At 40.5% G+C, this 13,938-nt stretch overlaps 1 protein-coding gene across 3 annotated transcripts in view; it reads left to right on the top strand.

Moving 5' to 3' along the window:
• Positions 1-13,938, top strand: part of IQCA1 (IQ motif containing with AAA domain 1) — a 146,538-nt gene that overhangs the window by 60,090 nt on the left and 72,510 nt on the right. For all 3 annotated transcript variants that reach the window (XM_032857562.1, XM_032857563.1, XM_032857561.1), the window contains exons 7-8: positions 5,408-5,492; positions 13,642-13,773. In XM_032857562.1, the coding sequence (XP_032713453.1) occupies positions 5,408-5,492; positions 13,642-13,773 (217 nt within the window). The remainder of the gene's footprint in view (positions 1-5,407; positions 5,493-13,641; positions 13,774-13,938) is intronic.

The raw sequence follows: 13,938 nt of genomic DNA, 5'->3' as shown, positions 1-13,938 counted from the left end.
ACTCCACATTGCTAAGGAAGTGTTGAAAAGGAAAAACAAAACTGGGGGCATCACGTTGCCTGATTTCAAGCTTTAATACAAAGCTGTGATCACCAAGACAGCATGGTACTGGCAGAAAAACAGACACATAGACCAGTGGAACAAAGTAGAGAGCCCAGATATGGACCCTCAACTCTATGGTCAAATAAACTTCAACAAAGCAGGAAAAAATATACAGCAGAAAAAAGAGTCTCTTCAATAAATGGTGCTGGGAAAACTGGACAGCTACATGTAGAAGAATGAAACTTGACCATTCTCTTACACCATACACAAAGACAAACTCGAAATGAATAAAAGACCTCAATGTGAGTCAGGAATCTATCAAAATCTTAGAGGAGAACATAGGCAGTAATCTTTTTTTACATTGGCCACAGCAACTTCTTTCAAGATATGTCTCCAAAGGCAAAGGAAACAAAAGCAAAAATGAACTTTTGGGACTTCATCAAGATCAAAAGCTTCTTCACAGCAAAGGAAACAGTCAACAAAACAAAGAGACAACCCACGGAATGGGAGAAGATATTCGCAAGTGACACTACAGACAAAGGCCTGATCTCCAAGATCTATAAAGAACTCCTCAGACCCAACACACACTAAACAGATAATCATGTCAAAAAATGGGCAGAAGACATAAACAGACACTTCTCCAATGAAGACACACAAATGGCTAACAGACACATGAAAAGATGTTCATCATCATTAGCCATCAGGGAAATTCAAATCAAAACCACATTGAGATACCACCTTACACCAGTTAGAATGGCCAAAATTAATAAGATGGTAAACAACATGTGTTGGAGAGAATGTGGAGAACCCTCTTACACTGTTGATGGGAATGCAAGTTGGTGCAGCCACTTTGGAAAACAGTGTGGAGATTCCTTGAGAAATTAAAAATAGAGCTTCCCTATGACCCTGCAATTGCACTACTGGGTATTTACCCCAAAGATACTGATGTAGTGAAAGGAAGGGCCATCTGTACCCCAATGTTCATAGCAGCAATGGCCACAGTCGCCAAACTGTGGAAGGAACCAAGATGCCCTTCAACAGACGAATGGATAAGGAAGATGTGATCCATATACACTGTGGAGTATTATGCCTCTATCAGAAAGGATGAATACCCAACTTTTGTATCAACATGGATGGGACTGGAAGAGATTATGCTGAGTGAAGTAAGTCAAGAAGAGAATCAATTATCATATGGTTTCGCTTATTTGTGGAGCATAAGGAATAACACAGAGAACATGGGGAGCTGGGGAGAAGGGAGTTGGGTAAATTGGAGGGGGAGACAAACCATGAGGGACTGTGGACTCTGAGAAACAATCTGAGGGTTTTGGAGGGGAGGGTGGTGGGAGGTTGGGTGAGCCTGGTGGTATACCTATGGAGGGCACATATTGCATGGAGCCCTGGGTGTGGTGCATAAAACAATGAATGCTGGAACACTAAAAAGAAATAAAATAAAATGAAATTTAAAAAAAAGAATTCTACTTTAGGGGTTCTCAGTCATTAAGTGTCTGCATTCAGCTCAGGTCATGATGCCAGGGTCCTGGGATCAAGTCCCACATCAGGCTCCCTGCTGAGCAGGGAGTCTGCTTCTCCCTCTCCCACTCCCCCTGCTTGTGTTCCCTCTCTCCCTGTGTCTCTCTGTCAAATAAATAAATAAAAATCTTTTTTTTAAATGTTTTAAAAAAATTTTAGATATAAAAAAATTTTTTAAAGAATTCTACTTTAGAAATGGCACATGTAAATTATTTTGGGTTCTAGTTTATATAAGTTTCTAGGTTTGTTCTCTGTCCTCAGAAACACTCAAGCTTTGAAGTGTGGAAATAAAATTAGTGGAGCTGCCTGTAAAGGTGACTGTCAGGGCAATGATCAAGTGGGTGCACAGAACAGAGAATGCTAGAGCTTTTAGTCCAAGTGTATTCACAGTTCTTATCCAAGACCCATCAAGGCCAAGTGATACACAGAACAAGACAGATGGTGGTCAGGCAGTTTAATAAGCATTGAGATTTGAGTCTTGTGGACGAGCAGTGTCTGAGGTCAACTATACATACCAGCCATGTGATGGTGGAAGGTGAGGGATCTAGGCAAGGGCTGACATTTCAATACCTTCAGATCACTCTTTCCCATCACTGCATCCAGAATCTAGTTGGTACTAATCAGGTGTTTGTTAATTGACTATATGAAGGGAGGAAGCAGGGATGGATGGATGGATGGATGGGTGGATGGACAGAGGTGGATGGGTAAATGAGTGCATGAGGCCACCGAAGTAGCTTCAATGGTGGTAACCCCATTGACAGAATTACACATTTAGTGTGTGATCTCCTCTGTCGTCCTTGTCCTTACATTTCTCCACACATGCCCCATTGTGTTCAGTTCCTTTCAAAGCAAAGCTGAGGTGCTGAGTCATATTCCTACTGAATGAGCACACAGGAAAGGTTCAAGAGACCTGAGATATTTTGTCCAGACAATGATGTGACTATTTTAAAATGTTTTCTGAGTAATCCCACAGGAAAAATGAGGCCCCAGCAAGCAGAGCATGCTGACTTCTCAGCATGAACCAAGCCATGACCCCTACTTAGAATCACTGTGGCCCTCACTACTAGGCATCTGCCTTGAAAAACAGTTTCATTTAACAATATCCTTGAGGACACAGTAAAAAACAATTATAGTAAGACTTGAACTTTGACTACACAGCTTTTTCATATGCTATGTGATGAAATCGGGGGTGCAGCCTTGGGAAGCTCGTGGAAATATGGTGGCCATGAGGAAGCCAACCTGTGAGGTCATCTGCCTGCAGCTGAACCAGCCACTATCCACTGAACATCATTTTTAATCTAGAAAACAACTGACAAACTTTGACTTTTGAGAGACATTTTCTCAAAAATGAACCAAATGAGCCTGAAAGAAAAGCTCTGACCTAACAAAAATTAAAATTTTGGAAATCTCATAATCACCTCTGTGAGCCCGAGAGTTTCCCATTTTTGGGAAATTTTGAGTTTCAGTTTTGAGACCAGTGGAGTTATGGATGAGTGTGATTTTGATATGAGGAGATGTGGCAAATGTGAGGACAGATTTTCTTCCCAAACTTCAACCGAAACAGAACAGGCAGCAGAATGGATACAGAAGCGCATATGAGCACATGCCTACCCTCCATCAAGCCAGACATTGAAAAGATTTCAAAGATGCAGAACAGGAACACTCTTCTCACTAATTTTTTGTTGTTGTTTTGGAACATATACCAAAAATGTCACTTATGTGAACATATAATGAGTTTATTATTGTTATTGTTAAGTGAATTTAAAATGTGTATTTTAGAAATTTCCTGGTTTTAATATTTATTACAGTAAATATCAATAACTATAACTCATATAAACAAAAGCTCCTTGAGATATTCAAAAATTGTCAAGAATATAAAGGGCTCCAAAGGTCAAAAGTTTGAGAACTTATAAGCACAGTTGTCTCCTCTAATCCTTAGATTTTTCTACTTCAGTGGATTCGTGGAACTTAGAAATTGTAACTACACATGCCTCCTGAAATTCCTCAATATTAAATTGCAAAGTCTGCTTTTTAAAATGTAGAAATTGTACGGTGACACACACAAAAAATTACTATTTGGAACTCATACGAAATGGAGCCTTAGCCTTATGGAAACCTAAAGCTTGTCTGTGTATTTCATGCATTATTACTAAATTTGTCATCTGAACAACTCCATCCTTCTGTTTAGTTTCAAAATCCTGTGTTTATCCTAAATTTTAAACAGGAAGAAGTGATTTGTGCTTCTGTCTTCATTCCTAATTCAAGCACAGAGTACCTCAATAATTAAAAGAAGAAGAAGAAGAAGAAGAAGAAGAAGGAGGAGGAGGAGGAGGAGGAGGAGGAGGAGGAGGAGGAGGAGGAGGAGGAGAAGGAGAAAAGTACACTTTGTTCTAAAGAGAGGTGTGTCAAAGATAAACTCAAAATGGATAAAAGATCTCAACCTGAGGCAGGAATCCATCAGAATCCTAGAGGAGAACATAGGCAGTAACCTCTTTGACATCAGCCACAGCAACTTCTTTCAAGATATGTCTCCAAAGGCAAAGGAAACAAAAGCAAAAATGAACTTTTGGGACTTCATCAAGATCAAAAGCTTCTGCACAGCAAAGGAAACAGTCAACAAAACAAAGAGGCAACCCACAGAATGGGAGAAGATATTCACAAATGACAATACAGACAAAGTGCTGATATCAAGAATCTATAAAAAACTCCTCAAACTCAACACACACAAAACAGAGAATCATGTCGAAAAATGGGCAGAAGACATGAACAGACACTTCTCCAATGAAGACATACAAATGGCTAACAGACACATGAAAAAATGTTGATCATCACTAGCCATCAGGGAGATTCAAATTAAAACCACATTGAGATACTACCTTACACCACTTAGAATGGCCAAAATTAGCAAGACAGGAAACAACGTGTGTTGGAGAGGATGTGGAGAAAGGGGAACCCTCTTACACTGTTGGTGGGAATGCAAGTTGGTGCAGCCACTTTGGAAAACAGTGTGGAGGTTCCTTGAGAAATTAAAAATAGAGCTTCCCTATGGCCCTGCAATTGCACTACTGGGTATTTACCCCAAAGATACAGATGTAGTGAAAAGAAGGGCCACCTGTACCTCAATGTTCATAGCAGCAATGGCCACAGTCGCCAAACTGTGGAAGGAACCAAGACACCCTTCAACAGACGAATGGATAAGGAAGATGTGGTCCATATACACTGTGGAGTATTATGCCTCTATCAGAAAGGATGAATACCCAACTTTTGTATCAACATGGATGGGACTGGAAGAGATTATGCTGAGTGAAATAAGTCAAGCAGAGAGAGTCAATTATCATATGGTTTCACTTATTTGTGGAATAACACGGAGGACATGGGGAGCTGGAGAGGAGAAGGGAGTTGGGGGAATTTGGAGGGGGAGATGAACCGTGAGAGACTGCGGACTCTGAGAAACAATCTGAGGGTTTTGGAGGGAGGCGGGTGGAGGTTGGGTGAGCCTGGTAGTGGGTATTATGGAGGGCACGTATTGCATGGAGTCCGGGTATGGTGCATAAACAATGAATTCTGAAACACTGAAAAGAAATTTTTAAAAAATTTAAAAAAGAGAGAGAGAGAGGTGTGTCTGTTTCGGAGCAACAGTTACCTGGAAGAAGCAGACCTCCAGGGATATGGCCGGGTCTACTGTTCCTTCAAGGCAGAGTATCTGGCTGCAAGGGGCAGGGAGCTTCCTTCCTAAGAACTGTCCCCCATTTCAGTGAGCAGAGCCAGAGAGTGGGAAATATAACAGAGAGGATGGGGTTCATTCCTACTTAATTTCCCTCTTTTTCTTCCTCAGGAACTTAACTGGCACATTTCCTGAATACCCTGATGTGGAAGAAGGAGGGTCGACCATTATCTTTTCCAACAAGACCCCACAACAGGTACAGAGATGCTTGAGAAAGAAAACACAAATCCATTGTAACCCCATTTCTTTAAACTGTAACCTGAATGGGTTCATACTGTCATTAGGTTTGGGTTATTTTCCTGCAAATATTTACATGGAAATAACTCAATGTTTCATCAGTTGTGGACTTCTAAATGTATTTCAAAATGAAATCACTCTTCCTACTATCTTACCTTTGAAAGAGACATGACAACACACTGGGCTTACTTTCTTGGTAAGTTCTGAGCAGCTTGATTTCAAGGGCCCCTTATGTTCTGGTCCCTGCTTGCCTCCTGGTATCATCTGCTGTTCCCTCATCCCCATTGTCCTGCCATGAGCCCCAGTGATCCACTGGCCCACCCTCCCTGTGCCCTGTGTCACTGCACCTTCAGTGCCTTTGTGCACATCACGCTCTCTCCTCATCCCAGGTTGGCCTTCTCTCCTTTGTCCCCCGCTTCACTCCTGTTCACTTGTCAAGAGTCAACTCTTTACCATATTGATGCTCTTCCAGAGAAACATCTCTGCAAATGCATTAGTGGCATGAAATTGACATGTAAGTCTGCTTTAGAAAAGCCCCAATAAACTAGAAATAAGAAAACTGTTCTTACCTCAAGGTATTTGTCATAGAAACCAAGAGAAAGTTGGAATCGTGCTCAACAGCAGAGCACTAGAAGCATTGCTGTTAAAAGTGAAACTTACTCATATACTCAAGCTAATATACTGGACCACAGAAAACTCAAATGGCAAAAAATATCATAACTGGAATTAAAATCATATGATAAAGTGCAGAAAATATTTGTAATATAGATGATAATGTCTATCTTTCATATATAAAGAGTTCTTATGAAATAAGAAAAATCTAAACACCTCAGTAGAAAAGAAGGCCAAAAAATGTGAACTTATTTTTCAAAACTTGAAAACTCACAATCAAAGAAACTCAAATATAAAATAATGATACTATATCTCTCTTCACCTATAGGATTGGTAAAAATTTTAGATCATGATAATCGCAGGAGTTGGTGAGCATGTGGAAAAAGGTCACTCCCATACATTGTGACTGGATACATAAATACATAAATTAGCATGACCTTTTTGAAGGACATGGACCAAGTATACTTCATCAGATGTTTAATGTGTCTACTCTTTGACCCATTAATGCTATTTAAGGAATTTATAGGAAGCAAATAATAAGTCAAGTTGCCATAGAGCGGAGACAATAAATTTTTTCCATAGGGGGCCAAATAGTAAATATTTGAGACAGTGGAACACACATTCTCTGGCACAACTACTCAACTCTGCTATTCTAGCATGAAAGTGGACATAGACAGGAGGTAATTAATGGATATGGCTGTGTTCCAATAAAGCTTTATTTAGAAATTGGCCAACAGGTCAGATTTGGCCCATGCAATATGATTTGCTGACCTGTGCCATAAACTGAAACAGCTGTTTGTGGCCACACCGTTTATCACACAGACGCAGAGAGCAGCTACTGTTCATGAGGAGGGAACTAGTTAGGGGGCATAAAGCATTCCACAATCAGGGTTTCTCCACCTCAGCACTACTACCCCCACAGTCAGCCTCCCATCCCCCTTTGTTCCCCTGAGGGAGCCATTAGTGTCAGAGGGTCATGCTCTTTCCCCACCTCCTGTCAGAAGCTGACACCAGCTCCTCAGCCCTCGTTCCAGCCTCTGACAGACTCCTGTCTTCCTCAGAAGTCAAGTGACCACACACTCTACACCCGACTGTTTGGGGGTTCATCAAGTCCTGCCTTGAGTGACTAACCTTTTGACCTGGTGTTATTTCCCTTTGTTACCTGGTGAGGTCTTGCCCCTGTAGCTAAATTGTCAGGCCCAAGTTGTGTCTTGAAATCCCACAGCCAGGGACCAAATGTGTTTCGTGTTAGTTTAGAAAGGTAATGATTACAGGATTAAACATATTGATGCGATGTCTACATTGTATACAAGAAACATTCAAAAGGAGGGTTCATGTAGACTAAAAACAAAAGAAAATGAAGACATCTGGTTAATATGTTAAAATAAGGCGAAGAAGGCCAAAAAGCATGACTTGTAAAGACAGGAGAAGAAGAGTTGGGGCAGGGTAGAGGTGATGGACCACAGTCCCACCACCTGCTGGGTCTGCAGCCTCAGGGGGCTCCTCCCCCATGCACCTTCCTCCCTGGGCTGATGTAACAATTAGATGAGGTCACCCATGGAGTGTACCTGCAGCCGGACACATGGATATCGCCATAGGAGCTCATGATAATTATCACTGAGCAGAGACAGAGGATGAAGAAACAGACAAAGCATAATCATTAGAGCGTGTGCATGAAGAGTCCACTTTGTATTTGTAAAAAAACAAGCAATACAAACACTTTCTGCAAAGTGAGCATAATCACACTGACACCAATGCTCCCAAAGAAGACCGAATACAAGCAGAGTCGCAGATGAGTCTTCCTTACAAGTATTAATGCAATAATTCAAACTGAAATATTAGCACACCACAACCAGCAGCACATTAAGGAAGCAGAACACCACAATCAAGTGGCATCTATTCCAGAATGCAAGAAGGGCTGCTGTTGAGGGTGTCTGCAAATACACTGCATCCTATAAAGAGATTCAAAATGGAAAACCCTGAGTGCATCTCTGTGGAGGCTGATGGAGCCTTTTCAGATTCAACATCCATTCTTGATTTTAAAAAGTAAAGCAAAAAAAAATAGAATATAGGGATACTTCTTTAATTAGATAAAGCAGTTCTTAGTTCAAGATCTAATATTATGCTTAACGATATGCACTAGAAACAATTCCACCAATGTCATGAAAGGCACAATGATGACCATGAAAAGTCCACCAATGTCATGAAAGTCACAAGGATGGCCATGAAAAGTCCACCAATGTCATGAAAAGTGCAAGGATTTCCCTAGGATCTATTGAACACCACTGAACATGAAAAAGAATGTAGAGATATAGAAATTGGAACAGAAGAGGCAAAATGATCACTTTTCAGGTATGCCCTACACTTAGAAAAGCAAACAGAATAAATTGAAAATTAAACAGTGTGAGAAGGAATACAGGGAGTTACAGAGAGCAAAAGCTTTGGTGTGTATAAACAGCAGCTCGATAGAAAATACCACAAACCTGTCCATTTACAACAGCACCAACAACACAAAGATAAAGCAGCCAGGAGCAAACTTAACAATAAAGGTGTGTTCTCTGTGAAGAAAAGTTTTTAAAAGTATGAGGGATGCAAATGGAAAGAGGGAAAAGCATACTGTGTCCTTGGGTAGGGATCCTCCACATTGTAATACATCATTTCTCCCAAACATCATCACACGTGTGATATGATCTAAACAAAAATACCAATGGCATTATGTTTCAGGGCAGGGGCAGGCCACACAGAAGGTGAGCAGCCTAATTCTAAACTTGAGGTGAAAGTAAATAGCCAAGAATAACCAATAAAATTCCAAATGTAATTACACAATGTAAGGAGAAGCGAGTAGTATGGAGCCTTGCTATGAAGATCCCATTGGCTCAGGCAAATAAGTAGAAAGACACAGCAGTGTAAAAGAATAGCAAGTCAAGAAATATACCCAAATACATAGGCCAGTTTAGTACATAATAAAGATGGCATCACGTCTTTCTTGAGTAAGGGGGAAATTTTAACAAATGGGATTAGAATAACCAGGTTCTCATCTGGAAAAAAGAAAATTAAATCTCCATTTCTTTATCCTTCACCCGAGAATGATTCCAGATGGACCAAAGATTTAAATGCCAAACAAAACAAAAACACAAAAGAATTCGAAGAGGTCAAGGAAGAAATGTTATCACCTCAAGAGTGGGAAAGACGTTTCTACCTCTGTTGCACAATGCAGGGGTCGTAGAAGAAAAAAAAATGAAATTTTAAATGACACACACAAAAGTTTTCTAACCTGCATGGCAAAACAGACCCCAAGAGAAGTCAAATGACAGATGACACATAGGATAATTACTTGTAATGAGGACCATACACAAGAGATCATTTTTCTCATATATAAAGAGCCCCTACAGCTCTATTAAAAAAAGATCAATAACCCAATATTTTAAAAAGCCAAAGGATATGAACAGACATTTCTCAGAAAAGAAAATGTAAATGGATTTGAAACATAATAAAGGGTGTTCAACATATAAAGAGATGATCAACCCCACACATATAACAGAAATGAAACAGTCGAAATTGATAAATGGAACCTCATCAAAATTAAAAACTTGTGCACTTCAAAAGATGCCGTCAAGAAAATGCAAAGACAAAAGCATACTATGGGAAGATATTGGAAAACAAATACCTAATAAGGGGTTTGTATCTAGGATAAACAAAAAACTCTTGCATCTCAATAAGAAGACAATTCAATCAAAAAATGGGCAAAAGTCTTGAATAGATAATTCACAAAGGATCATATATGAATAGCTAATTAGCACATGAAAAGATGCTTGACATCATTAGTGTTAGGAAGATAAAACTTGAAACTTCAGTGAGACCATTTCATTCCCACTAGGATGGCCATAATCAAGAAGACAGACAGTAACAAAATTTGAGGGTGTAGAGGAAAAGGAACACTCCTGTGGTGCTGGGAGGAATGTAAAATGGTACAGCTTCTTTGGGAAATGCTTGTCCATTTCTTAAAAGTTAAATATAAACGTACCAAATGAGCCATCAGTCCACTACTGATACTCTATCCAAGAGAAATGAAAATAGGTCCACACGAAGAAATTTGTATGAGAATATAGGAGCATTGCTCATAATAGCCAAAAATTTGGAACAGCCCAAATATCAGGTGATGACTGGATAGGCAAACTGCGGCGCGTCTGGCAATAGAATGTTACTTAGATTTCCTACAAAAAAAGGAAACACCAATCGAGATTCGCTACAACAGACTCAACCGTGATGCAGAGGGAAAGGAACCAGACCTAAGAGACCACACATTATACAGTTCCATTCACAGGAAACGTCCAAACAAAATGAATAGAGGTAGGGAGGAGATTAGCAGGGGCCTGGCAAAGAAAGAAGGAAAAGGAAAGAGACTGAGAGTGGACATGAGAGGTCACCCTAGGGTGATGGAGATGTTCCAAAACTATGGTGATGGTTGCACGACTAGGTAAGTGTACTTAAAATGATTGACTCAGACCCTTGGAATGGATGGACGTAGGCCATGTAAAATATGCCTCAATAACATTATAATATATTATATTATTATAAAACAAAATGGATCTGGCCTTCAGACCCCACAGTTTGCCAAAAATATGGTGGCTTATTTAATAGGGCAATAAGTGCTCTTCTCACTTTGGGAGATTTTGCTGTAGCTAAAGTACATGAGCAAAATAAATTCAGCACTGGGATCTTAAAAAAAAAAAAAAAAAAACAACGACAACGGCAGACCATTTCTTCAGCCATTCAGTTGGCAAACATAACACACTGTGTCACACTGTGTCAGAGCATATGGGGAAATCAGCACCCACCCGCATGGCTGGCAGAGGTGTGAATTGGCAGAGCCCGATGGAAGCAGTTGGACAGTATTACAAATATACATACGTATCCTTGATCCAGTACTTCTACTTTTAGCAATTTATCCTGCCAATATGCTCATACACCTGCAAAATGGTATTTCCAGGCATTTATGTATGCAGCATTACTAGTAACAGCAGACAATTGGAAACAACCTAATTCCATCGGCAGGGGAAGGGCCAGATCGTCTACAGAACACCCGTAAAAACAGAGCAAGGAAGCTCTTTATGTACCACTAAGCAAGCCAGGGACATGAATAGGAGGAAAACGCACAAAAAGGACTGTGTGTACGAGACACTGACATTGGAACAAAATGACCCATCTATATTTACAGTGTGTATCTGGGTGTATATATGTACATATTTGTGTACTTTGGAAGATTTTGCTTGAGTTGAAAATCAAGAGCAAAACAAATTCAACATTGGCTAAAAAAGAGACAAATTCCAATCACACACCATTTTCAAGCGTGTGACGGGGAACATAACACAACAGTGTGTGTGTGTGTGTGTGTGTGTGTGTGTGTATGCACGTGTATTTGCATATAGCTATATAAAATGTCTCTGGAAGCAGATCCTGCTGACTGGCTCACAGCATGGGAACGGAAGGTTTCCGGACTTGATCTTTTGTAAGTTTGAATTGTGGGCCATGTGAATGTATTTATCAAAGTATTAAATTAATAAACTGAGGAGATAGAGGAAGTAAATAGTACAATGGAGAAGGATTTACAAGATGCACTGAATTGTGTGTTCCACAAATAAGGATTCCTCCTCCTTGTAGCTGCTCAGTTTATACATCAGGTCATTTTTCAAAAACTGTCTGTACATTTTCTGAAAGCTTCCAAACTTCCCAGGACCAAAAAAATGCTCACGCTTCCTAAGTGCTCCAAACATAAAAGTCCTGAGCAGCCACGATTTGGCTCCATGCATTAAAGTGAGCCTGATCCCCAAGGATAACAATGCCACTTGGACAAAGGACTTTTAATTCCACCTAAAGACGCGCTTTTTATTACCAAATAATGTGCACAACACATATGTCACCTCTTATGCTCGCCAGCACCGTTATCTTGAGCCTCATCCCACCGAGAGCTTCATGGGAGCCTAGGGGATAAGTTGGCCTCTGGATAGTGGGAAGGGGCCCATGTCCAATGACTATAGTGGTGGTGTTTTTTTTAATTCCAGGTGGGACCAGAATATCCTGATTTGTTCATGGTAAACTGTCTTTTATACTCTTTAAAGTGTGAACTAAACTCCTAAGAATAGCATAGGTATAAATATCAAAAACATAATACTAGAAAATAAACTTCAGCACTGTAGTAAATCATTAATAAGGCATAAACAAGTGACTGGATCCCAGGAGGATGGTTTAGTACAACCTAGTAGAAGTGAATGATACTAGCCCTTTTGTTTAATTGCATACCTTGCTCTCCAGAGGTAACCACTGCACTGAATTTGGTGTTTGTCATTCCCTTGTGTTTCTTTGTACTATGCCTATGTGCATACATATCCTGAAACTATAGGGTGTTATTCTTTTATTTAACCATGTGCATTTTGTACAATAGAATAAACTTATGTATGTTGTTCAGCATCTTGCCTCTTTTCTTTCTACGTTGTGAAATTCATCCTGGTTAGCCCCTGTTTGAATCCCAGCTCAGCACTCACCTGCTGTATGTCCCTGGCCATGAGACTGACCTCTTTGTGCCCTGTTCTCTTATCAATAAAACAGGCTGGTAACAGCTCGCATACCTAGGCTGCATTTAGCAATAAACAAGTTCATCTTTGTGCAGCTCTTAGAACCATGCTTGGCTTATCATAAGACCAATGGCTGGAAGTACTGACCTGATTTTAGAAAATGAAAATAGGATACTAAGTCCCAGAGATGTTACGCCGCTTACCTTGATCACATGACCAGCAATGTGTCCTAGGGTCTACACAGCCTCGTGTCTCCCAGAAGTTGCTCTCTGGGAGACCTCAGCAAGCGGGACCTCAGCAAACATCTGTTGTATAGAACGGATTATATCGTTTTTTACAAACCCTTACTAATTCTCCAATGATGCTAATCCGAGGTGAACTGATAAGTGGGATTTTGTCACTGTAGGAAATACAAATTAAATCACAGAGGAAAGAAACCAACCCTGAGAAGAGAGGCATGATCATTTATGGGAAAGCAAAGTGACTACAAGAGCAATTATCAGGCAGAGTTCGGACAGGAAACTCAGGGTGTCCTGAGCTCCACTGGGGAAGAGGTGCGGGGGTAGGGCCTGGCCTCCTGGCTGTGGCAGAGACCCTGAGGAAGCCATCACCTCCCTCATGTTCATGGGACCCCTGGTGGCCAGAGCAGCCCTGAATTGGGGGATGGGGGACTGGGTTCAGAAAGGTCCATCCTCCCACTTATCTGCCCCCCGCCCCAAGATTCGACTGCTGTCTCACTGATGAATCCAACCAGAGGCAGGCAGCAGCCAGTGATGTCCCCACGAAGGTCGACCTCAGACCCAGAGCAAGACAGAGAGGGAGCGGGGACTGATCAGCACAAATACTTCTTCTGGAGAGGGAAAGCAGTCCTTGTCTTGATCGGGCTCCATGAAATCATGATGCTTATTTTTTGTTTCTTGCCAGGTTACTGAAGATATTATTGCAAACCAAGAAGAAGAAGAGAAAAACAAAAAGAAGAAAAAGAATAAGAAGGCCAAGAAACCCAAGAAACCTAAAAAAGAAAAGGATAAGAAAGGAGCAAAGGAAAAAAACAAGGTAAGGAATTTGGAATTTTAAAAGAAATTTTCTTTTAAGTGGCTTTTTTGCTTTGAACCAGTAACATGATCTCCAATCTTCTGAGACTGCAGTAGTTCATTTCCTAGGAAACCGTTCTACCAACTGTTTTTCAATATTTTTTATGTTGTTTGATCACCAGTCATC

The sequence above is a fragment of the Lontra canadensis genome, unplaced genomic scaffold (genome assembly GCF_010015895.1).
Source record: "Lontra canadensis isolate GAN:19392208 unplaced genomic scaffold, GSC_riverotter_1.0 scaffold13, whole genome shotgun sequence".
NCBI classification, from domain to species: domain Eukaryota; kingdom Metazoa; phylum Chordata; class Mammalia; order Carnivora; family Mustelidae; genus Lontra; species Lontra canadensis.
Note: the sequence above shows the minus strand (reverse complement) of the source record. Positions and strands in the feature narration are given on the sequence as shown.